Source organism: Phasianus colchicus, chromosome 6, assembly GCF_987193195.1.
Source record: "Phasianus colchicus chromosome 6, bPhaCol1.hap1.1, whole genome shotgun sequence".
Classification (NCBI taxonomy): domain Eukaryota; kingdom Metazoa; phylum Chordata; class Aves; order Galliformes; family Phasianidae; genus Phasianus; species Phasianus colchicus.
Window position 1 is genome coordinate 2,653,247 of NC_143441.1, and position 24,093 is coordinate 2,677,339.

The 24,093-nt window shown below is 39.6% G+C and overlaps 1 protein-coding gene across 5 annotated transcripts in view; it reads right to left on the reverse strand.

Annotated features, from left to right (window-relative positions):
* HECW1 (HECT, C2 and WW domain containing E3 ubiquitin protein ligase 1) overlaps positions 1-24,093 on the reverse strand; it is a 239,966-nt gene that overhangs the window by 142,454 nt on the left and 73,419 nt on the right. For all 5 annotated transcript variants that reach the window (XM_090142195.1, XM_031599381.2, XM_090142196.1 and 2 more), the window contains 2 exons: positions 18,327-18,651; positions 1,432-1,539 (listed from right to left, as the gene is read on the reverse strand). In XM_090142195.1, the coding sequence (XP_089998321.1) occupies positions 1,432-1,539; positions 18,327-18,615 (397 nt within the window). In that variant the 5' untranslated portion in view covers positions 18,616-18,651. The remainder of the gene's footprint in view (positions 1-1,431; positions 1,540-18,326; positions 18,652-24,093) is intronic.

Below are 24,093 nucleotides of genomic sequence, written 5' to 3' on the forward strand. Positions count from 1 at the left end.
ATTGATAACTGAAGATCAAAGGAGCAGTTGCAAATTAATCTTATTTTAAAGGTTAGATCCTATGAAGTATTTCTGCTCTAAAACTAAGGTAAATAAAATCAGTGTACTAAATCAGTACTAAACAATTTCCCCAGCAAATTACTTTTTAAAATACAAGATATAAACAATCATAACACGCCTTGTACCCATAGATAAACTTTCAGTAGCTCCCTTCAATCTTTAAGAATATTCTCAATTTAACTTAAAAGTGTGAATTATGGATTATTCTCAATAGTTTCATATTGAGAACAGAGAAGATGTTTCTAAAATTGAATTTCTGTAAAATGTGTGTGTGTTGCATCCTTCTTGATGCTTGAGGTCAAAGTCAGAGATGAATCTGATCAAATATAATTCATGTCCTTTCTCTTTCAGATTTTAGGTTTTATCAAAGATTCCCTTGATTGTCCTCAAGCACAGACAATCTTAAACAGATACATCTGACTACCACACAACTTATATATGCTTATACACAACTCTGAATTTTGCTCAGCAGACTAAGGTGGATCATTGAAAACATTCAATACATCTGAAAAAGTGAACTGCTGAATCTGTTTAATCTTTTGCATACCCTATTTCTGCTCACCAAAGAAAAGCATACCTTTTTTTGGGAGGAAATTAGAGACCATAAATTCCATTCATACTAGTGCACAGTAACTCTTTAAAAGGACTCCAATGATTAGGCTTGCTTTGATCAGGGATGTGGGATGACAAAGTCTGGAAATGTATTAATTTTCTGAAGAGAGTACATAGCTCTTTGTACAAGAGAGTTCAGTGTCTATGTATTTTTCTCTATTAAGTGAAGGGTGGAGAAGTGTTACACTGCATTGCATCAGATACCCTGAGTAATACACAAATACAATGAGGAACAATTAATTTGCTATTGCATTACTTTCATAAAAGTGTAACAATATGCAGTTACAGCAAGCTAGACAACAACCAGACTGAACCCTTTTTTGGTTTCTGCATCTATTCAAATATGGTGGACCCACCATGAGGTTTTCCAAGTCAAAGACAGTGTGAATCTTCCAGAAGTGAGATTATGTCCCAGAGTTCTTTTTCTTAACGCTACATTAAAGTAAATGCCACTCACTGCTAATGGCAATGTCCAAATAATAGCGAACTGATTAAATACTTTTCAATAGCTGTATTAAAAAACATAAAATATGTAAGCAAGTCAATATCCACAAAATTTATTTTCTTGTAGAAGCTATGTTTTTCTAATTCATAGGGCATTTCAGTTCCTCTTAATGTGGTCAAAGTTATGGTAACGTTTTTGGCCTTTTCTACAGGATATATTGGGCATAACACTATCACAAGAACAACTCGACAAGGAATTCAATTATCTTTCTGCAAAGGCTGAATTTGCTATAGTAAAATTGAAAAAATACTTACGCTCCACAAAGTAAGAACTGGCATCAATCTTCCAGACAATCTGACCACGATGAGAGCCATTGACTCCACGGTTCTTGTAGTCCAGGAAGTTTTCAGACAAGACTTCATCTACAAACAAAGAAAACAGTATCATAAACTGTTGTGACAATATGCGTAACAGAGTCAGGCTAAGAATATGCCTTTGGCTTTATAGAACATACCATGGCTGCTAGACAGCTTGGCACCACATGTTAAGAAATTTGCTTTCTCGTTCATTTATATTTTAAATCATTGCAGCTCTTAAAATCACAGTTTTTCATGTATGTAATTTTGAAAAACTACATCCCTATAAAATTCTCAAACAAAAATCTTGCTTAATTCAGATCAATCCCTATCTAATTAAAAATAATTGTCTAGCTGCTACTCCTTTTCCTATAACTACACACCACTGAGAAGAGCCTGGCCTCATCCATGTGCCTTTAGATATTTATAAACATTAATCAGATCCCCTCTCATGTTGTCTTTTCCCCAGGCTGAACAGACCCAGGTTACTCAGTCTTTCCTCATATGGGAGCTGCTCCAGGCCTTTGATCATCTTTGTGGCCCTCTGCTGGGCTCCTTCTAGGAGAACTTTTTTGAACTGGGGAGCCCAGATCTGGACACATTATTATAAGTATGGCCTCACCAGGGAGAGTAGAGGGGGTGGATCACCTCCCCTGATCTGCCTGCCATGCTCATTTTTATTCATTGCTGGATACCACTGGCCTTCTTGGCCACAAGGGCACACTGCTGGCCAACCTGTAGTGCACCAGAATACCCAGCTCCTTCCTTAAAACCATATGACTGGTAACGAAGTGCTGTCCACTTGAAGCTTTTTGGGACACTTGGAGGTTGTCAGACTACCATGCTAATTTTCAAAGATGTCTGTATCAACAAGCTATAAAAAGTTGCTGACAGCTTTCAGGCTGAATGTTGAGGAAGCAACTGCCTTGCGTGCAGAGGGCTGTGTGCAAATAACTGTAGGGCAGGCAATGAGTCTGAAGTGCAGCCTTCTGACTGTACACACTGATTAATTTTCAGTTTGCTTTCAAATTTCAATTTAGACCGTGTCAGCCAATGGTCTATTATCTTTTCAAGATAAATCTGCAAGCCCTATCCAGTATAGAGGGTAACTAACATATTCTGGCCTCAAGGTGAGGGTCTGCTTCCTGATGGTCTTTCATTCAACTGATAAAGAACCACTAGCAAGGCCCTGACATGGCTCCTGCTTGCTTGTGAGCTTAAACTAGCTTTCAAGCCAACAAAAATATTCATATTGTCACCATAGCAAAACAGTGTGTATGGTTTTGATAATTAGTAAATGTAAGCAGCACAACAAAAAATAAAATAGACAGTCATTTACAGACCATTTGAGACTTAAGGGTAGAGGTTTGTAGTAGGTTGGAATGGCCTCACGCTCCAGAGGCTGAAGCAACAGCCCTGCTGGCAACGTTATATCTCCCTGCCATGGCTTCACTACTGAGATTCACGGATCTGCTGTGAGCTGCTAAAGCACTGAATGAAGTGGAAGGCTGAGATCTCTGCTTATGGGAACCAGTGAGCAACCTCCTTTCAGCAATGAAGGCAGCTCTAATTTTGACAGAGACTTGCAGAAACATCCTCTAATCGAGTCAGCCTCACAGCTGAGAGCCCTAGGTGGGTGCTGCAATTCTGTTTCAAAGAAATTACATTCATTTTTGGTCACACAAAAACCTAAGGAAAAATATAATCCACTAAATCCAGTATTAAAATATATCAACATTAACATAGCATGAATAAAATATATTAACATAAACATGGCATGAATCACTTCATTACTACATAGGTCAATGAAAAAGATCCCACCATAATGAAGGACACCATGTCTAAGAATAAGAGTGAGGATGTGAAAAGCTGCAGAGCTCCACAGACCGTCTGAGGCCAGCTCTGAGCAGGCTGTTTGGATGCATGGAGCAGCATGAGGTGGTGTAGTGACATTAAAGCAGTGCCCAGAGCTACCACAGCCACAGGGTTTCCCTTCCTACACTCAAGGCTACCATGAATGCTCAGCTTGTCACACTGATATGGACATTGAAATAACCTCCAGAAACGAGACAAACAATACAAAGTAATAAACACATTGCCAGAGAGGTCTATATCAACAGGCAGGTTTATTTGTCATACAGAACCAAGCACAGCACTTTTGGAGGTTGCTGATTGGCATACAAAGTCAAGACACTTCAAGAGCAAGGTATTATTTGAGTATATATGCAAAGAGCAACATATCATTCAATTGCATATATAAAGTTAAATGGAGAAGTCTTTTAAATTGAAGAAAACTTCACTTTCACTGAAAAAATAAAGTAGCAGGCAGATACCAATGTTATTACTTTATTTTTACATAGCTATGCTACAGAAGGAAGAAGATAATTGGGCTACTAATACTTAACTATTTAGTGTTGCTCTCTTGAGGGATTTACAAAAGAAAACCTTTTAAAGAGGTTGTTAATGATTGCAATGGATAATTATAAACAGCAGTGTTTTCTGCAATACATTTTCCCTTTACTGACTTGCTAATTGTCAATAATTATTTCATTAGCTGTGTCTCTTGCTCTTTGTAGAAGCAGAAATTTTTTATCACATTTACACAGTACTTTTCCATGGTAACCTTTCAAACTCTGGTACAACTTCTTCATTTGTATTTTATAGACCATTTTGTCTTCTTTTAAGTGTCAAATTCCATTTAAAAGGGGCAGAAAAATATTTATCTTTGACGACTTCATTAAGGACCACCCTAGATACAGATTATCCACTATTACACACTTTATTTTGGGAAACAGGAGCACCGGAGAAGATTTAAATGTGTGAGCTGTCCTCTTTGGTCTGGCAGGGAAAATGCTTTATATACTTACAAGTGACCATACACCAAAATGTTGTGCTGAGTTGAAGCCTGCAACTATGTACAGAGGACATCCTTCATCTCAGACTTACTGCTCTCTAGTTTCATCTCTTGTAATGTTTATTTGTCAAATTTAGATTCTGGAAGTGCTGGAGAGGCTCCAACGCCTGCCACGTTATTAAGATTGATGAGCAATTACTGTTTTTCAAGATATACTGTTTATAAAATATCATTCTTGCTTAAGAAGGCTTAGCTGAGCTAAACCAGGTGGCTTTGTTTAATAAATCACAGACATTTTAGGCAAGAGTTTAGTGGCACAAGAGATCTCAGAATCTGGTTTAAAATGCTGTATTCATACATACTATCTGTTGGGGCCAGCTGGCTCATACACTGGATTGGTTGTTGTCTGCTTCCCACGGCTGGCATAATGGCTACACAAGCTCTGCGTCGTACAATCTCTCTAATTTGACAAAGATGTCAGCATTTGCCTATACCCGAACCAAATCACATTTGTATTGCAAGATGAGCCAGTGAGGATGACTACAGAAAGCCCTCTCATTTTTTTGTGGAAATGGCAGAAAGCTTGGCAAGCCAGTCTAAGAAAAAAGACTGCTCTTTATCTGCATGCTCAAGTTAGAAGGAGAACACAGGAAAGGAAGAAGCAGGCTGCTCTACAGTTACAGCTAGCAGGTGAGGATATGAGAAAGAAGAGACCAGTTGTTCTCACCAACAAACTAATGTCTCCACGCTGCCTCCTGCCACGAGAAAGAAAGTTCAGAAAGACAGTGTCCAAAGGAAGAGTTCAGGTAGCACAGCGTGTCATGGAAAACAGACATCCACTCACAGACAGCAGCCTCTGATAAAATACAGGTTTGGGCAGTAGAAAGGATGCCTTAAGGTGAATTTCCAGCATTCTGCAATATGCAAGTCACCCAAGCAGAAGCAGAAGACCCTTTAGGTAACCCCCCGACACACCATACATTTTGTGCTACAGGAAAAAAAAAAAAAACAACAGCATGCCAGTACGATTTATTTAGCTCTTACAAAATGAAGAAGCTTGCTATCTGAATGATAAATGATGAGGGCAAGATGAAAGGAATTTGTAACTAAATTTATAATGACTGTAAAACATATTTATGAATCTCATGATTTAAAAATCCTGTATGTAGATCCTTCTTCCAGCCAGATGTCCTGTCTGTATACTTTGAAAAACATGGTACCCCCTTCTTCTAGAGAAAGAAAACTGTATTTTCAGTCCAGTAGAAATTTAAGATACCTAGGATTTTTGAACCAAACAAAATTTACCTATAGAAAAATATGTGCGGGTCCAAACGGAAAATCTTTCAGTTTTTGAAGGTATGTATTTTTGAAAGGTGGAAATATTTTGAAACTGTTCAGGAGACTGGAATGTACAAATACCTCCTATCAATCAGGTTTAGTTGGCAAGTGGTACTACTCCAGGCATACTACTCCCTAGATGCAAATATTGCACACATAGCACATCAAGAAATAAAACAGTGTATGTAAAATACACAGCTGTCTAGAGCACTACATATATTTGCACATGTTTGTATATGTGTGTATATATATATAAATATACACATATATAGCAGTCACAGCACACCACATGTAAGTGTGGAGATGACACAACACCAAAACAGAAAATAGGTATGTGCAAAGTAAAAAGAATAGTTTGTACTTCTACCAATAATTCCAATGACAAAGGAATGGAGCTTAAAAACATGCTGCATCTTAATTCCCAAAGGTAAACGGTGAAATGCCTCATTTCACCTGTAGACAGAACGAAGAGCAGAGCTAATGCTGCTCCCTTTCATATATTTCAGCCAGCAGCTAATGCCTTTTGACATTTTTCCAATGAAGCATTGTAATGCATCTCCCTCCCTCTATTTCTGAAATTAGATTATCCTTTACACTAACTCTCTGCTTAGCTGGCAATTCCTACTATAGCCTGGGTTTGGGCCCACCTGACTAAAAGCAAACACTTTGCAACCACCCTCAGATCCGAGGGTTCGTGTGCTCAGATGGAAAATGGGTAGCTGATTTAGAAAACTGCCACGTGAAGGAGCATTCAGGATGCAGTACTCTTTGAACACTGGCTGGAGACAGTAACTGTGCAGGCAGTTGAGGTGGGCTGCAGGGACTGCTGGCGGAAGGTGCTCTCTGCCTGCCCTGCTCTTGGGGCACACAGGTGCCAGCCAGCCAACACGCCTTGAGAGGGGAAGTGGCTGCAGACCTCCAAAGCTGTGGCAGGGCTGGAGCATAGGCAGCCAAGCCTCCAGCACCTCACATCTCCCTGGAGGAAAAGGGGAAGGTGATGAATGAGTACGTGCTGGGCCACAGTGGCCTGAGAAGCAGAAAGAAGCACTAAAGCACTCTAGTGACAAACATTAGCAAGTGCTTTGGGAAACAGCAGCAATTCTGACAAACCGCTTGGCCTTACTGAAACAAATACCTCCAAGCACAGCCTTTACTGCTAAAAATATTCTGCACTGTTGCTTCCGTGCTGAGAGATCCCAACATACTTTACAAGTGCTGTCTGTAATGAGATATAGAGCTATCACCAAAGAAAGCTATCTTTCAGATGAAAGACAGTAAACAATTGACAAAAAGCATGATGTTCTTCAGAGGAATTAGGAAAAACTGATAAAAGCCACTCCTCAGAAAGGTCTGTAAAATATGGTGCAGAAATTTCAGATGCTGTCAGTGGGCCCTCAGTATTTGAAAGCTTGTCTGAAATACCCAGAAAGACACAAACAGAGCTGATACATCTTCCTCAGAAGAACTGATGTAGTTCAAAGTAAAACAGCAGAATGATCCTTTTGGTCAGCTTGGGTTAAAAGGGGAAGTGAAAGAACAATCCATTTTGTTGATAAATATGATTAGTTAATCTTTCCATATTCTCCAAGGACAGTAACTGCAGAATAATCTGTGCTACATTCAAAGAAAAAAATACCTAACACTGCAGAGGAACACAATGTCAGACAGGCTCCCAAACTTGGTACAGTACTCCTGTCTCTTATCCATCATCAATTTGACTTAACACTGCATATTACAACACTTGCTTTCTATACACTCGATGCAATTATTGCACAAAAATAGAAACCACGCTTCATGTCTTGATCCTTTATGAATAAGAAATGCTGCACTGCTGAAATTACAGAAGGCTTTATAGCCCTTAGTTGAACACATTTGCTTTAGTTTCAAATTTAAAAGTGCTTCTGGTCAATATGGATGTCTGCACTATAATCATAGATAAATATACTTAGAAAAATGCTTTTAACAATGTTTTCTGTACAAAGAAGTCTAGCCCTGATTAATCTGTTTTGCAGTCTGCATAGAAAGCTGGGAAAGGGACATTGTAAAGCACAGAATGTCAATAACTAAAACTATTTTGCAAGACAACATAAATGTAAGCTATGGATAAGCTTTCTATTTTTTCACTTTCTTCACTTACCAATTTATCATTTGAAGAAGAATGTAAAATGATGATAAATTTCTTATTTACAGAGATACCACAATAAAAGTTCACAAATAATGGCTATAATTATAGGAGTTGATAGGAATGTTTTCACTGACTTCAATAGCAATGGATCTGGCTCTAATCTAGATCAAAAAATCACAGTTAATTCACTTGCCAATTTCTGATGCCTTTTTATTTATGTATAAGGTGACACTGCTCTGGTAAATGCAGAGCCTGTGTAAAATTCAGCCTGATGGAATTGTTCCCTTCATTTCAAACTACACATTGCCTTATTGTGTCTCGATTCAGAGCGCTTTTGGTGAAGGTACATTAACATGACAGTAAAAGGACAGTGACCGTACTGCAAGTTACAGATAGCATCCAATCCCCTATAACCTCTTAGAGAGAAGAGTTCAAGAAAAGAAAGAGATCTAATTCTTCACTGATGTTGAAAGCTCAGTCCTTGAACTAAGAGCTACGTATGTGCTTCAGCTACAGGAGTGGTTCCATTTTAATTCCACAAAAATTACTTTTCTTTAAGTGGATGGGGGATAAGCTCAGAGGTAAAAAAATGTGAACAATGCGTGGAGAGTAGCAATGAGTGAAAGACACAACAAAAGAAAGACCAGAGGAAAGCTGAGGTAGGAAGAAAAAGGATCGTACTAAAATGAAGAAAGAGTTGGCAAAGTTGGAACAATTCTTGGTCACCAAGGACAGTATATGAAGTATACTTTCACTGCAATTTCAGCTACATCTGGAATGGAACTTGGTAAGGGATGTGAAAAATAACAAGAAGGGATTCTATAGGTACACTGGCCAGAAGAGACAGGCAAAGGAGAGTGTATCCCCTCTGGTAAGTGAAAAGGGAGAACTGGCTTGAACTGACATGGAAAAGACTGAGCTACTCAAGTTCACTGCCCCAGTTACCATTGATACTCAGGTTTCTGAAGTCTCTCATGTCTCTGAACCTTTGAGTGGAAGTCAGGAGAACAGAGTCTCTCCCAGAATAAGAAAGTCCAAGATCACCTCAAGAAGGAAGGGCAACTGATATCATCTACCTGGATTTCTGAAAGGCCACTGATATGGTCCCACACCACATCCTTATCTCTAAATTGGAGAAAGACAGATTTGAAGACTGGACTACTCGATGGATAAAGAATTGCAGCCAGAGGGTTGTGGTCAACAGCTCTGTATTCAGGTGGAGGCTGGTCACAAGTGGTGTCCCCCAGGGGTGAGTCTTAGGTACTATTTAACATCTTTATCAGACACACAAGCAGAGGGACTGAGTGCACCTTCAGCAAATTTGTGGATGTTTGTGGATATTGTACTGTTGATACAATAGAAAGAAGGGACACCATCCAGAGGGACGTGGACAGGCTTGAAAAGTGGGCCCACGAGATGTGTTGCACTTGGATCATGGCAATCCCAGGTATATGTACAGACTGGACAAGAACTCATTAAGAGTAGCCTTGCAAAGGACTTCAGTGTCCTGGTGGAGGAGAAGTTGGACATGAGTCAACAGCGTGCACTTGCAGCCCTGGAAGACCAATTGTATGCCTGTCTGCACCAAAAGAAGGGTGCTCAGCCCTTGTGAGGTCCTATCTGAAGTACTGCATTCCAGCCATCGGGACCCCAGCACAAGAAGAACCTCTTGGGATGGGTCCAGAAAAGGGCCATGAAGAAGATCAGAGGCTTGGAGCATCTCTCCTGTGAAGAAAGATTGGGGGAACTGGGCTTAGTCAACCTAGATAAGAGAAGGTACTGAGGAGACATCACTGTGGCCTTCTAACACTCAAAAAGAGCTTATAGTCAGGAGGGGGACACAAGTTTTATACACTCTGATAGTGGCAGAAGGAAGAATTGTTTAAAACCAAAAGAGGAGAGATTTAGATTAGAGGTTAGGGGAAAATTTTCATCCAGAGGGTGGTGAAGTGATGGAACAGGCTGTCCAAAGAAGTTGTAATGCCTTAACCCTGAAGGTGTTCAAGGCCAGGTCGGATGGGGCCCTGTGCAGCCTGATCTTGTGCCTGATTTAGAGGTTAACAACCATGTTCACGGCAGGGGAATTGGAACTAGGTGATGTTTAAGGACCCATCCAACCCAAGCCATTCCATGATTCTATGATTCTATGCCTGTCCCAGATACAGATTTCCAACTTAATGCTCCTGAACTTCCAGATATATTCTCATAATCGTGACAGATGGGACACATCTGGTTTCTTGTACAGCAACAGCTATACATCAGCTTTGCACTGCACAATTTTCTCCACAATTAATGACATTCAGCTTTCACACTGAAGTGAAAAAGGGAGAGAGGATTCCAAACAAAAATGATCATGAATGCCTCAGTGCATACTGAAATCAGAAGATACACAACATTTGGTGAGATACAACATGAAAGAGCTTTTTGTTGTTGGTTTGGTGCTCTTTTTCTTTTATTTTATTTTTCTTGTTTTTAATATATTAGCCAGTCAAAAGTTCTTGCAATCAGTGGAAGCCTTGCCAGTAGAATTAGAAAGATGTGGATTAGGAGAAAACAGTGAACCCATGAAATTGCTTAGGGATAATAAGACAAGGGATGTTACAGGGCCAAAGCAATATAAAGATGTGATATAAACAGAGATAGGAAGATCTAAAATGCAAACAAGAATGGCACTTGTCCAGTGTAACAGTGTTCATTAAATAATGGCAGAAATAATTTGCAATACTTAAAAAAACGACTTATAGCAATGTTGAAAGACATAACAGCAGACAGCAAATTGAATTGAAGATTGTGATCTGATACAGCAGTAAAAAAAAAAGGAAAAGCTTCACATAACTCAGACACGTGCTCTGAAGCGCCATGTTGTAAAGAATCTCTTGAGAATATGGAGTGATTTTATCTGAAAAATGGCATTCAACTATAAGTTATTATAAAATAGAAATTCAGTGAGGAAAGAAATGTCTTCAGGGCTGGCGAGATTGATGGATGAGATAAGATAAAGAAAGCTAAATGTAGTCATTACAGTAATAATGATGGACTATGAGGATATTCAAATGTTATGAACAGTGCACTGTGCACTTAAGTGTTACAAACACTAAGGAGTAAGAACAATGATTTAGTTAGGTTATTATTATTTAGTTAGACATACACATGCTGAGCCTTCAAAAAGCATGTGGTTAGTTTGACAACCTGCATAGAATAACCCTTTTTAGATTAAGCTTTATCTTGTTGAGAGTTACATTTGTGTATCCCACTGTTTTACTGTGAGTGAGTCTACTCAGTCAGTGGTCTGAATTTGCTCCACAGATCAAGCATTTTTTAGGACTGAGGCCAAAAACTAACTTTTGGTGCCCCAGTATTCCCTGACTTCCTGATTTCTTCAAAAATGTTTTAGTGAGTGGTCATTACTATCTTAATTACTAGTGTGGTAGCAGTGTGCATCCCAGAGCACAGAAGCAGTATTATCCATGGGTGTAAGGATGATGGAAATCACAGAGGCCTGAAGCTGGTATGCTCCTTGCCTGTATTATTTCCCTTTCCAGATACTCAAGATGACAAGCTGAAGTGGAAGACTCTTCTGCAAACTTACCTGGAAAGTTTCATAATACCACAGCTGTCATATCATGTAGAAATACTAAAGGAAAATGGGAATCTTTCAGCACATAGTATACAACCTCTCTATCACATATTCAAGATACAGAAAGGAAAAGAACTGGCAACCTATGGGCTTCTTTACCACTGACCACCATGACCTGGTGACTGTGCCAAAAAAACACAATGGCACTGTACAATTGCCTTTACAGGAGTTTTGTAATACTAACATTGTCAACAGGAGACAAATACACACAAACCTTGGAAGTGCTGAGAAGGGATCAGAAGCTGTACGTGTAGTTAATATGCAGAGATCCTTGATTGCATCTATCTGTAAGAGGTGAAACTGAATCAATACTAACTGTTAGTGACATACACAGTGGGTCTGGAAATGACATATGCTTGTTTTGTGGGACAAAGTGGTCCACTAGATACAGAACTGCAATATAGAAAAAAAGTGATTCAGCCTGAAAAGACAAGTCACTCCCATGAGATCCAAGAACAGCCAGGGGAGTGCAAGCCAGGTGGAAACAAAGAACTCATATGAAATGTGCCTGCCAAAGCATACGATAACTCTTACCTCCTCTGTTCAGCATTTGTGTAGGTATTTTATTGTTATAACAGGTTGGCTCCTCTAACACTTCTTCTTCCTGAAATAAAAGGTGCTATGCTTTCTGAAAGCTGTGTGGCCTCTGGACACTGCTGTTTTACAGAGGGAGCAGAACTGCAGGTGTCGAACAAAACTAAACTTGCTGCCGTGCTCACAGCAAGCCAAGGCAGCTAGCCCCAGCCCAGCGCCACCAAGGAGAAGTAATAAAAAAGAGCATGATCTGATATTAGGCTATAAAAGGATCAGAAAGGTGGCAACCCCAGGATTTAACATCCAACAACAACAAAATTAACCGCTTTGAAGCAGGCACATTATGAATTGCTTTGTTTTAGCGATATCTCAGGCTACATCTCAGGTAGAGAGGTGAAGCAAGCAGTGTAAATGCACAGAGTGAGATGAAGTCAGGGATTAGAGCTGTCATGCAGAGACCCACAGTTCCTAGTCCTATATGTACATTACCACTTCTATAACATTTTCAATCTCTGCTGGTTGTATGTGACACTGTTCATATGTGCTGAATGTTTGATAAAATAGCTGTACAAACAAGTTCTGATCCAAGCCCAACTGCAGGAAAAATACATGGCTCTTTCTATTTGATTCAGTAGGCAGTAAAGGCACACAAGGCCCTCCAAGCCTAAAATCAATTTGAAGAATGTTTAAATAAATGTTTAAATGACGTTAATGAGATTTCTTGGGTTATGGTGTAATTTGTCTTTTTGGGAGAGAAATAACATCAAAGGCTAGAATAGAGGAGCAATACATTACTTTAAAGCTAAACTTCAGTCATTAATTAGGTCAAGGCATTTGACCTAGTTTACTTACATACGCTTGAGAACTATTACTCTGTCAAAAAACAAATACAGTCAGGAAATCAGACCCTGTGAGATTTGTGAAAGAAGAAAAATGTAATAAATAGCCTTTAATAAATCTTTACATTCTCACAAGGAACTGTCAAAAGAGAAAGGACTTTACTGTATGTAAATAATACTAGCACCAATCAATTCCTAAAGTCAGTGTGCACAGACACCAGAGCAAACAATTCTTTCAAAGTTTGATTTAAACGTTTCTCAGTTGGTACTCTACATCAGATATGGAGATGTGAAATCCAGTAGCAGCTAAAATGCTACTGCATTAATTATAAGATAGCTCTTTAAAGGAGCTGCCAGAACCCCATATTAATTCATCTAGGAGACTTCATACTGGAGCAAATAGTAATAGTAAAAGTGAAAACAGAGGAAGAGAAAATTGAGATGAAGAAGTGCAAACATTCCATCTATCTCACAGTAGCTACTAAGCAATAGATCAAATAAATAAATAAATAAATAAATAAATCACACTATCTTCAGTGTGTTTTCTTTAGTTTATTATTCATAACTTTGCTTTGGCTTCATCTTTTTTTTTTTTCAATGTTTATTTTCTTTACTCGTAGCTTTTCTGCAAAGAAAGCTCATAAATTCCAGAGATTTCTAAATAGAAACAAAGCTGTGTTATCATGTTCAAATTTCTCAAACGACTCTTTTTGGTTGTTTACATGTGGACATGTTTCTGAAAGACTGCTGATATTCAAAATGCTATAGCTCCCTTGAGGGAAGACACATGCAAATATCAGGCGAGCTGTCACAGGATTCAGATATTCCACTGCCTAGCTTTGAGCTGATATATGCTACAATGGGAAGTTAGACCATCTCCAGAGTTCTAGCTTAGCAGGGATGAAATGTAATTCCTATTCCTGAGGGCACAATATGTCTTAGGCACCCAGAAAGGCTTGTTTTTCAAAGTCCCATATTTTCTGTCATCTTACCATGGCTAATCTTAAATTACTTTAAAGTAATAAGACCTATATTTTAACAGAGTCAACATTTACTAATCTCCTTTCAACTGAAGAGTTTTTCTTATGACCCTTCAACAAAATCAGGTGAATTCTTTCATCCAGTTACAGGGCAGACATTATCAATAATATTTTTTGGTATGAGATACATAGTCATGATATTTTACACTGTTTTACAGGAAAGTGGCTGTCTAGTTCATTTCCTAAGAGCACGAGCAAGTTAACTTCAAGAATCAGTTCTAAATTCAGCTTTCACCTGCTTCTGCAAAGCCTGTTTGTACATTCTTACCAATCTGCAAACGGATTGAAAGGGAAAAGAACAGATATCTTCATTTTTGATAAAAGTAACTGCAGCACAAGTAGCCAGGATTTCTCTAAATGGATGACTCTCTTGCTCCTCTTTCATGCTGCTTTAACCTTTTAATACCAACCCAAAATGCAATGTAGTTTCTCTATTAAGACACATGATCTACAACACAACACCACTTTTGCTTTTTTAAAAATTTTTCTGGAAATCTTTATCAGCTACATTTCTCCAGACTTGGAACATTTTTGTTCTGAAGCCTGCAGTTTATTGGGTACCATTAAAAGAAGTCGTAGGAGTGACTCGTTTTAATGCATTTCAAAGCCAACACTCATATAACACTATTTTGAGATATTTCTGAGAAAACTACAATGGGAATGATTAAACTCCTCTGAGGTGGGAACTGCCTTCTGTTCTGCTTTTGGTATAGCCTCTGTTGGACTTACCAGCACCTCCTATAAGACAAACAACAAATAATAACTCTAAAGCTCCAGCAGTGATATTTATAGAAAATCGACACCGTGCTGCCTGGTACTTGAAGGACAAAAATAATTTCACATTGCTCTAATGACTGACTGCAATACAATATTGCTTCATTCTAACCTTTCAGCTTAAACTTCACAATCACAAAAAGGATTGGGCTTGTGCGGCCCAGGGCCTGTGTTTGTCCAAAGCAATGCAATAGTTAACAGTGCTGCTGCACAAGTGGTAATAATAAAGGTAATAACACTACTCCCCTCTCAAGCAGACTGGGAAGAGCTCATACTTTCTTTGGTTCTCCTGATCCAGTCTGCCTGGCTGCTAATTCAAAATGTAGTTATGTATCAGTTTACATTATGAAAGTCACATCTGAAAAGCCATGAACTTCCTTCCTAAACACGAGTGCAGACTTGGGATACCTGTGCAAGTGCACAAAACAGATCACAGAACCATAGAATCACAGAATGGCTGGAGTTGAAAAAATCCATAAAGATCATCCAGTTCCAACGCACTGCTATGTGCAGGTCATCAACCAGCAGACCAGGCTGCCCAGAGCCACATCCAGCCTGGCCTTGAATGCCTGCAGGGATGGGGCATCCACAGCCTCCTTAGGCAACCTGTTCCAGTGCCTCACCACCCTCTGGGTGAAAAACTTCCTCCTAATATCCAATCTAAACCTCCCCTGTCTCAGTTTAAAACCATTCCCCCTTGTCCACCCTCACAAACAGCCATTCCCCATACTGTTCATTTGCTCCCTTCCAGTATTGGAAGGCCACAGTGAGGTCTCCCTGGAGCTTTCTCTTCTCCAAGCTAAACAATCCCAGTTCCCTCAGCCTTTCCTCACAGGAGAGCTGCTCCAGCCCTCTGACCATCTCAGTGCCCTCCTCTGGACCCGCTCCCAGAGCTCCACGTCCTTCCTGTGCTGGGGGCCCCAGGCCTGGACGCAGTGCTGCAGATGGGGCCTCACAAGAGCCGAGCAGAGGGGGACAATCACCTCCCTCTCCCTGCTGGCCACCCCTTTTTTCATGCAGCCCAGCACACAGTTGGCCTTCCGGGCTGCAAGCGCACACTGCTGGCTCATGTCCAGCTTCTCGTCCACCAGGACCCCCAAGTCCTTCTCCGCAGGGCTGCTCTCAAGGAGATCTTCCCCCAGTCTGTATAAATACCTGGGATTGCCCCAACCCAGTGCAGCACTCTGCACTTGGCCTTATTGAACCTCATTAGGTTCACATGGGCCCACTTCTCCAGCCTGTCCAGGTCCAAACCAAAGGATGTCTGGATCTCCCACTCCTGTGGATTTATCACAAATGTTGAAATGTAGTATGCATCAGTGCTTTATTTCAGGACAGAAGCATGTTTTTGTAATGATACTTCCCATTGTCCTTCCTTTAGTTCACATTTGTAGCAATCTTCACACACACAGACTGCTTTTTCCTGGTGGACCGAAACTGAAAGATGCACCATAATTACTACTACTTGAATAGACTGAAGCTGCTCTAAAGACAAGCCCTTTCAAATGCATTCAATAGTTGATTGCTTCTAGAGATTCTTTCCTCTAGATTTGCTCTGTATCAGTAATGTATAGATACAATCATTGCACCAGTCACTTGCCTAGGTTCCAAGATTTTTCTGCATCACACCAATACCAAAAAATCAATTCTCACAGTCCACCACATTCTTTATAGTAACCAGAAAAATAAATCCCACCTCACATTAGGTTTTGGAAAGGAAGGAGAGAAAAGAGTGGAAAAAATAAAATAAATTAGGATGCTTCTGTCTGTTATTTCGTTGATTATTTAGATTGCGAACCTGAGAGGGTGCAGACAGCACATCTCCAAAGACACTAAGGGTCAATGGTTTTCTTGGGGGCTAAAAACAGTAAACATTTTTCAATTGACAGCAGCATCTGTCAGAATGAGCCACTGATTCTTTTCATTAACATCAGGCACTCTGCGAGTAGGTGCAAGGATGCATTTCACAGCTTGTACTTCTAGTTTATTGGGGTGTTTTGGGCAACATCCTGGTTGATTAGGTAAAGTATGAAGGAGTATCAGAGAGAGGTTTTCATTTCACAGTTAACCCTCTATGTATTCAGGTTACCTATAAAAAAAATTGGGGTTCATCAAAAGAATATACCTTCACAGCCCTTGTAACAATCATTTGAACTGGAAAACCTCTCTTAATGAGTTCATCAAACATGCAACAGCTCTATGGACTTTCTGTTGACTCCAGACCATCAGAGTTGCTCTCTTCCTCTTTTTACAGGAGCAATACAGTCCTTCACTACTGCAGAACATTCACAGTGCCCAGAAATGGGAGTAGCTGCATCTTCTCATCTGCAATTTTAACTGTAAACACAAGTATTTGCGAAGGCCAACAAACCAAACTGCTTTCAACGCATCTGTAATTCAATTTGGTTTTTGTTTGTTTGTTTGCTTGTTTTTCCTGAAATATTTAAATTCCAGACTCCTATTTTCATTGATTTTCAAAGCAGGGTATTTTATGAGATTGCTCACATGAAGAAGTACTAAAGCCTGGCTTCCTACATACCTCACTCCTTTCCCTCCATGTGCTAGGCCATTCTTGTATTCTCCATCTCCAAGTCCCACCAATTCAAGGAACTCCTTTTCCAATATCTATCACTACAACAGAACTGCTTCAATCTCACAACTAATTCCTTCTCACATCTTGCACATGCCAACACTGCTGTTCCTAATATCCTCAGTGCAAGATGCCAACGTTTTTTATCTTAACCACTAAAGCACTTGAACAATACATCAGTGCCCAACTCACAACCTTGTATGCTTTATCTGCTTAGCTTGCTTTCTGCACAAGATACATCATTGTTATTGGAAGTATAATACTTGCGTAGTGCTTCGCAGGCTTATCCAAACAGGTAAGGGCAGAACTTGATCAACACTTCCCTTTTTGGAATGCACAATTTACAGATTTTGACAACTTTACAAATGCACCAACATTTAGAACTTCACATTAAGACCTCTAATCCATAGAGGAATGTGTCTGAAACTGATCCATCATGCTTAAAACTTACCAGATGACAAAGAATTAACACCGACTTCAGTCTAGGCAGCAGGACTGACTATTTCAAATCAGGTCAATGTGCTTATTTTGCATCAAAGTGGAACAATTAGGTAAAAGTCCATTCAAACTATCTCTTATTACTCTTAAATGGGGCTGGGCTTTAAACAGATGGAGATGCCAAAAACATGCTAATGGCTGAATACAGATTCCAAAGTGTGAAAGAAAAAGTCCTCTAGGACACAACTCCAGACTGCCTCAGTCTATAATTATTATAAATAAATATTCTTATTCTATCCCTATTCATATTCTTGATTTCTCATCTGTTACAGATTACTCAAGGACTTGAAAGAGGAAACCCTGAAAATACTATGTGTTCTTTGTACAGGAGGCATTTTCACAAAATTTAAATGGCTTTAAAAATAAAGTGCCTTGAAATTTCAAGAAACTGTCAATAGAAAGGATTGTCATATCTCTACTGAAGAGGAAGTCAGAGTTGCAGAAGTCAGACTACAACTAGCAACTCATGAGCCAAAGAAATCTTGTAGTATATAAAAACCTACTTTGAGATTACGTTCAGTGGAGCTGTATTAGTTCATTATAACCATTAGTCCATAATACTCTAATGTTTACAAAGAATAGAAATAGCAAGAAAAGCAAGTGGGAAGGTTAAGAGGGCCTTACCTATGAGATACATGCCAATCCAGTCCCCTGCATCCACTTCCTCCTTTATATCCCAGTATATCACTAGGTCCTGTGAGTGCCCAATGGAATAGTAGGAGCTGCTGACCATCAGGGTAGATCGGCTGTCTGAAGTGACAAGGTCCGTGTCACTGGTAGACCTAGGAATGGTGACTGTCTCGTGGGAATTGTTCCTGATGTCCATGTTATGAAACTGGTCAGGGTTATAGCTGTATCTGAGCGGCTCTTTGCACCGGCGCCGATTTTGAGAGTTCCTAGATGGAGACGCCATGGCTGCCAGGCCCAGGAACCTGTTTTGGTACAGATTCTGTAGAGAGAAAAAGAGAAGGGAGTATTTACAGTATGATTCATATTTCAGTTATGTCAAAGTTTATGGAAAGTTGCACATCAGAAAGTAAGAGAGGAGCACGTGGCACTGACATGAGGCATAAAAAGGTTTAGCAGGGAACAGATATTGCTACTCCAACTTCTACTCTTTTTTAAAGCACAGTTGCTACATTTGCCTATTTGGTTTAGATTAGTTAAGTAGGAACTTCTCCTCTCAGCCTCAGACTGGAGGAGTTTGTGCCCTAATCCCTCGTACCAAAATGAAGATGCCTTCACTGAATTGTACATAAAAACTAAGTGCTGCAGTGTCATTCAGTACAGCTGATGCTTCTCATGCTATTCTCTTTTTTTCTTTTTTTTCCTTTTTGTTTTTTCTTTTCAGTAGAACGTGAATACAATGTCCATCCTCTCCGGTAGGGATTTAGGAACACACCAGCCAAATAATGGGAATGGAGGAGGTTGTTGAAATGTAGTCACTGTATTAGCAGTTGAAAAATTATTTGTCAAAAATATTATTTCCAATCTACCCTCCTTCCTCGAGGCAAGCTGAGTGACTCACACAAAGTGCATCATGGTACATGAGTCAAGAGTTCTTGCGAGTTGTGGATGGAGAAAGCTTAAATTACGACAGGTTACTTTTGATATAATGACATGTCCTGATACCGGTCAAAATACTGGTTATTGCCTACTTCTGTGCTGTTTGTTTCTCTACTTTTCTTCCCTGCTTTCCCTCTTATCTCCCTGCAGCTCTGCTGTTTCAGTCACTCAGCTTTTCATTATTCACTGGCTTTCCATTATCCATTTGTTGCCAATCATGCTGTTAAGTTCGGCAGATACAAAACCAGACAACTTTCTACTATGCTATGAAATGCTTTTCACATGACCAGAAGTCAAATCAGCCTTTTGAACGCAAACAAGTTAAGCAGAAGAAAAATCACAGCCCTTTTGTCCAGCCAAGCAGATATTTAACCTTGCTATTTACTAAGGCTGTGGTAGCACAGAAGAACAATAAGCTCACAAAAGAGAAATATATATATTTTTAATAATACACATTTTTGAAGAATAATTAAGAGGCCTATTATTACATTGTAAAATTCCATTGCACAAAATGTATACAAACAGAAAAAAAAAAAAATTACCCAGTATACTTTCACTCTTAGAATATGCTGTTACTTTGCAGAAACTGCCCCACAATGTTCACAATCCGGTGACCCAAACCCTCACTTACTACATTAAACTGGGTTTATAAGAAAAATAGCTCAAGCGAGGATGCCACATCATAGTGTGAGTGCTGGCAAGATGGAAGCCAACAATGTAAAAGGCTACATGAGAAATACAGGAACAGAAGGAAGGAAGCCTGTGAACAAATTTTAACCTGAGAAGTGCTGGAAGCACTTCTGTGTGTGCACAACTACTGGGCTTGCAGCAGTAATTTAAATTCATGGAAGTTTCTGACACTTTGTGAAGAAGGCATGCAGTGTCACAACAACAGCTGAAACAGTAATTGCTGGTTTTGTAACAGTGAGATAGCAACACAAAGAACTTCAAGCCTTCTCTTATGGATTGGTCTGTATCACTAACATTGTTTCCCTTGCTCACAGAGCACTACCTATTTTCCAAGGCAGACATATTATTTCTGGTGACAGATATTTCCATTTTTGAATGTTAATGGTGTAGAGTATTAATTAACTGCATATCTTCAAATTAAATCATGATTAAGAAATATCTAGTTATTTCAGCTTCACCATGACTTAAATCCATTTTAATGAAGATGGTATATTCATTGATATGTTCTAATTCTGTAAGAATGCATTTTATTGTGTATTGATGTGAACGGTACAAGTAGCAAAACCTAAAAACAATTCACAAGGATATGGTCTCCAGCAACCCGAGTCTTCCTTATTTCCCGCACTGACTCCATACAAATAATCTAGAAGAAAGAAAATCTCCAAACTGAAAAAAATATCACACAGTTAGGAAACATAGTGACACATAATTATCTGGACTAGATGTCATGCATATATTATAAATAATGCCATACATGCATGGCTGCATGAGTCTGTAGAACAAAGATCAGGACAAATAATTATTCCACATGTCATTGTCAGTTTTGCAGCTTTTCCACACAACTTTAACTCTAATATCTGTGTTTCTAAAAGCAGCCCTAAAGCCCTGCTGACAGAGCAAAAAAAAAGGCTTTAAAAAATCAAAGAAAGATCCTCTCTTTGTGGAAGCAATCATATATAGCCACTATAACAAAAAAAAACCCACATTCAGCTATATTCTCATTTTTATTATTCAGTGTACAATGTAAATTACAAAGCAGGAGTACTGAATGGCCAAATGGTGACCCAACAGCACAACAGGACAGTCTTTCAGATTTTGTCTTAAAAGTCCCAGTATTATCACATTTAGATACATTGAGCCTATACTATGCCCAGTATGAACTTGTTTGAAGATGAGGGTGTCAACATTGCCTTGGTGAACAATCTACTGCTTGCCTCTTTCCTACATCAGAGCTCATCTAGGAGAGGAAGAACAAAGCGATACGAATGGAGTTTCAGTTCTATCAACAGTGTTCAGTTATTTTTGTGTTCAACACCTGAAGTAACAGATACAAAGATCTTTCCTTTGATATTCCTCACTTGGACATACATAATAACATCACAGAATCCCTAAGGCTAGAAAAGACCTCTAAGATCATCTAGTCCATTCGTCCACCTCTCATCAGTATTTCCCCACTAAACCATACCCCTTAGTACAACATTTAAAGGTCTCTTGAACACCTACAGGGACAGTGACTCAACCACCTCCCAGGACAGCCCATTCCAGTGTCTGATCACTCTATCAGAGAAGAAATTGTTCACAATGCCTGCCACTAGTTACACCAGAGAAAAAGCTGACTCCCACCTCGCCACAACCTTCTTTTCAGTAGTTGCAGAGTGATGAGGTCTCCCCTGAGCCTCCTCTTCTCCAGACTAAACAATATGCTCCAGATCCCTTAATGTCTTGCTTGTAGTGAGGGACCCAAAACCAAACACAGTACTCAAGATTCAGTCTCACCAGCACTGAGCACAGGGGGACAATCACTTCCATGTTCCTCCTGGCAACGCTATTTCTGAGGCAAGCCAGGATGCCATTGGCCTTCTTGGCTACTTGAGCATACTGCTGGTATAACACAGGTTGTAGTGACCAAAGTCCAGAACCCGACACTTGGTCTTGTTAAACTTCATCCCATTGGCCTCAGTCCAGTGATCCAGCTTGTCCAGATCCGTCTGAAGAGCCTTCCTACCCTCAGGCAGGTGATTACATCTCCCGAGTTCAGTGTCATCTGCCAGCTTACTGAAAGTGAACTCAATCCCCTCGTCCAGGGCATCAATAAAGATATTAAACAGGACAGGCCACAGTACTGACTGCTGGACAACACTATTCGCCAGCAGCCACCAGCTGGATTTAACTCCATTCACCATCACAACTAAGATTATGAAAAACTGGGTAATAGAGATTTTTAAAATTAATATCTAGTCAAAGCACAGAATTAATATAATCACTGTTGGACAACACATAGTTTCTCTACTGCTATCAGCTAAGCTAGGGTAAATTAGAATTTCCTCCAATGAATTCACTAATTAAATTTCTTTTTCATATCAGAAAAAGTCCTTTCATGTACACACAGCTCAATGACAAGTATTTTGCCAAAAATATCAATGTGCTAATAAAACTAGCTCTGTAAAGTCCTATTGAAAATGAGATTTTGGAGTATTATCCGTGGGCAGAACCTGCCTCTTACTTACATTACTTACTCCATCTGACAAGCATCAGATAAAAACAAATTTTAGGGTATTATTCATTCACAAAAAATGCAACTCCTACCCCTAACAAGGGAAAGAAGAAAGGTGCAGTCAAAGGAAATGACAGACAAGATCTGTAAAGAAAACTGATCTCAAGAAATGCACAAATAGAAAACTTATAATCAGTAAATGCTGTGAAAAACTTCATAAATTTTACTTCCATGTTTACTTCCCTTTCATACTCACAGCTCTCTGTGTCCCACTGCTGTTTGGCACTGCACACTTGTGCAAAGCTGTTGCAAGTGCTGCTTTTCCTTCACAGACCCAGAAAACACTACCTACATCAATACCTCCATCTCCCAGATAACAGAAAAATCTTTACAGCCAATTTCTCCAAAGGATTCAGAGCTGCTACACAGCTTCTCATGGAGAGCTGGAGTGCTTTCTGTCTGAGGTGAGAACGTTATTACTTGGGATTATTATGCCAGGATATATGATGCTTAGCAATACAGAGAGAGATCCCAACTCAGGGTCTGCACGGAGCCAGCTCCATTTGTTTTCAGAAATTTCAGAACAGCCTTTCAAATACTCAGGCTCATGACTAGTTCCTTGCTACCACTGCTTTGACAGAGCAGCTCTGTCTCTGCAGGTCAGGATTGCGGTATGACAGTCTTTTACTGTCCATACAAAAGATATTGATATGACTGAAACACAGCTGGTAACTGCAGTACGGGCAAAAGAGGAAACTACAGGAAACAAGGAGATGCTATTAGTCAGCTGACAAATGGCTCTAACTAAGAGATATGAAGACATTCAGATGTCTGCAAGCAACCCTGAAAACAAAATTCCAAGGGCAAGTACTGAGAAAAATAGTGAGGAAACTCTGTAAGATGGGAAGCCTGGGACACAGCACATTCACCAGTCAGAAAGTTCAACAAGACTGTTGCCAAGTCTGACGTGATGGGCAAGTTGGACATACAGTTCCCTGTTTCCTCCTTTCTCCTCTGGAGATGAAGGTTCTTTTGATATTCTTTGCAAATTATAAATAAAAGGTTATGTGTTTTGTAAGACAGACATAGGAGTCAAGACAAAAAATTAGAGCAGGCTGGTGAAAGAAAGAAATTATGACAGCAGAACTCTTACAGTAAGTTAAGATCACTTGTATCAAGGTGGATATTGCATAAACAGAAATATAAGACAGTATCAGTCTTTATTAAAGATTCAATTGGGTGGTCAATTTTAAAAATGATTTTAAAGCTCAAGTCATGGCCCAGGTGTGAACATACAGAGCAACACCTCAAGAACAGGACAGAAACTCAAGCAGAAAAGTAGCACTGCCTATAAGGTGGTGCAGAACTTCAAGGTAAGCCTACCAAAAGGGCTTTCTGCTCAGAAAGTTTTTTACAGGCAACTTTGCAAGATGGGAAATTCAGCTCTGCTGGGTGGAAGGGTAAAAAGGCTGTGTGAAAGCAAAAAATTGAGAATGAATCCCTCCTTATGAAGAATTTCCCATCACCGAGGGCACAGTACAGTCAACCCTGAGATTGGAGACTACTACAAAACAAATGGATTTGGACAGCCCAGAGAACTTTACAGGATCAGACCCTTTACTTGAGAGGCACAGGAATGAT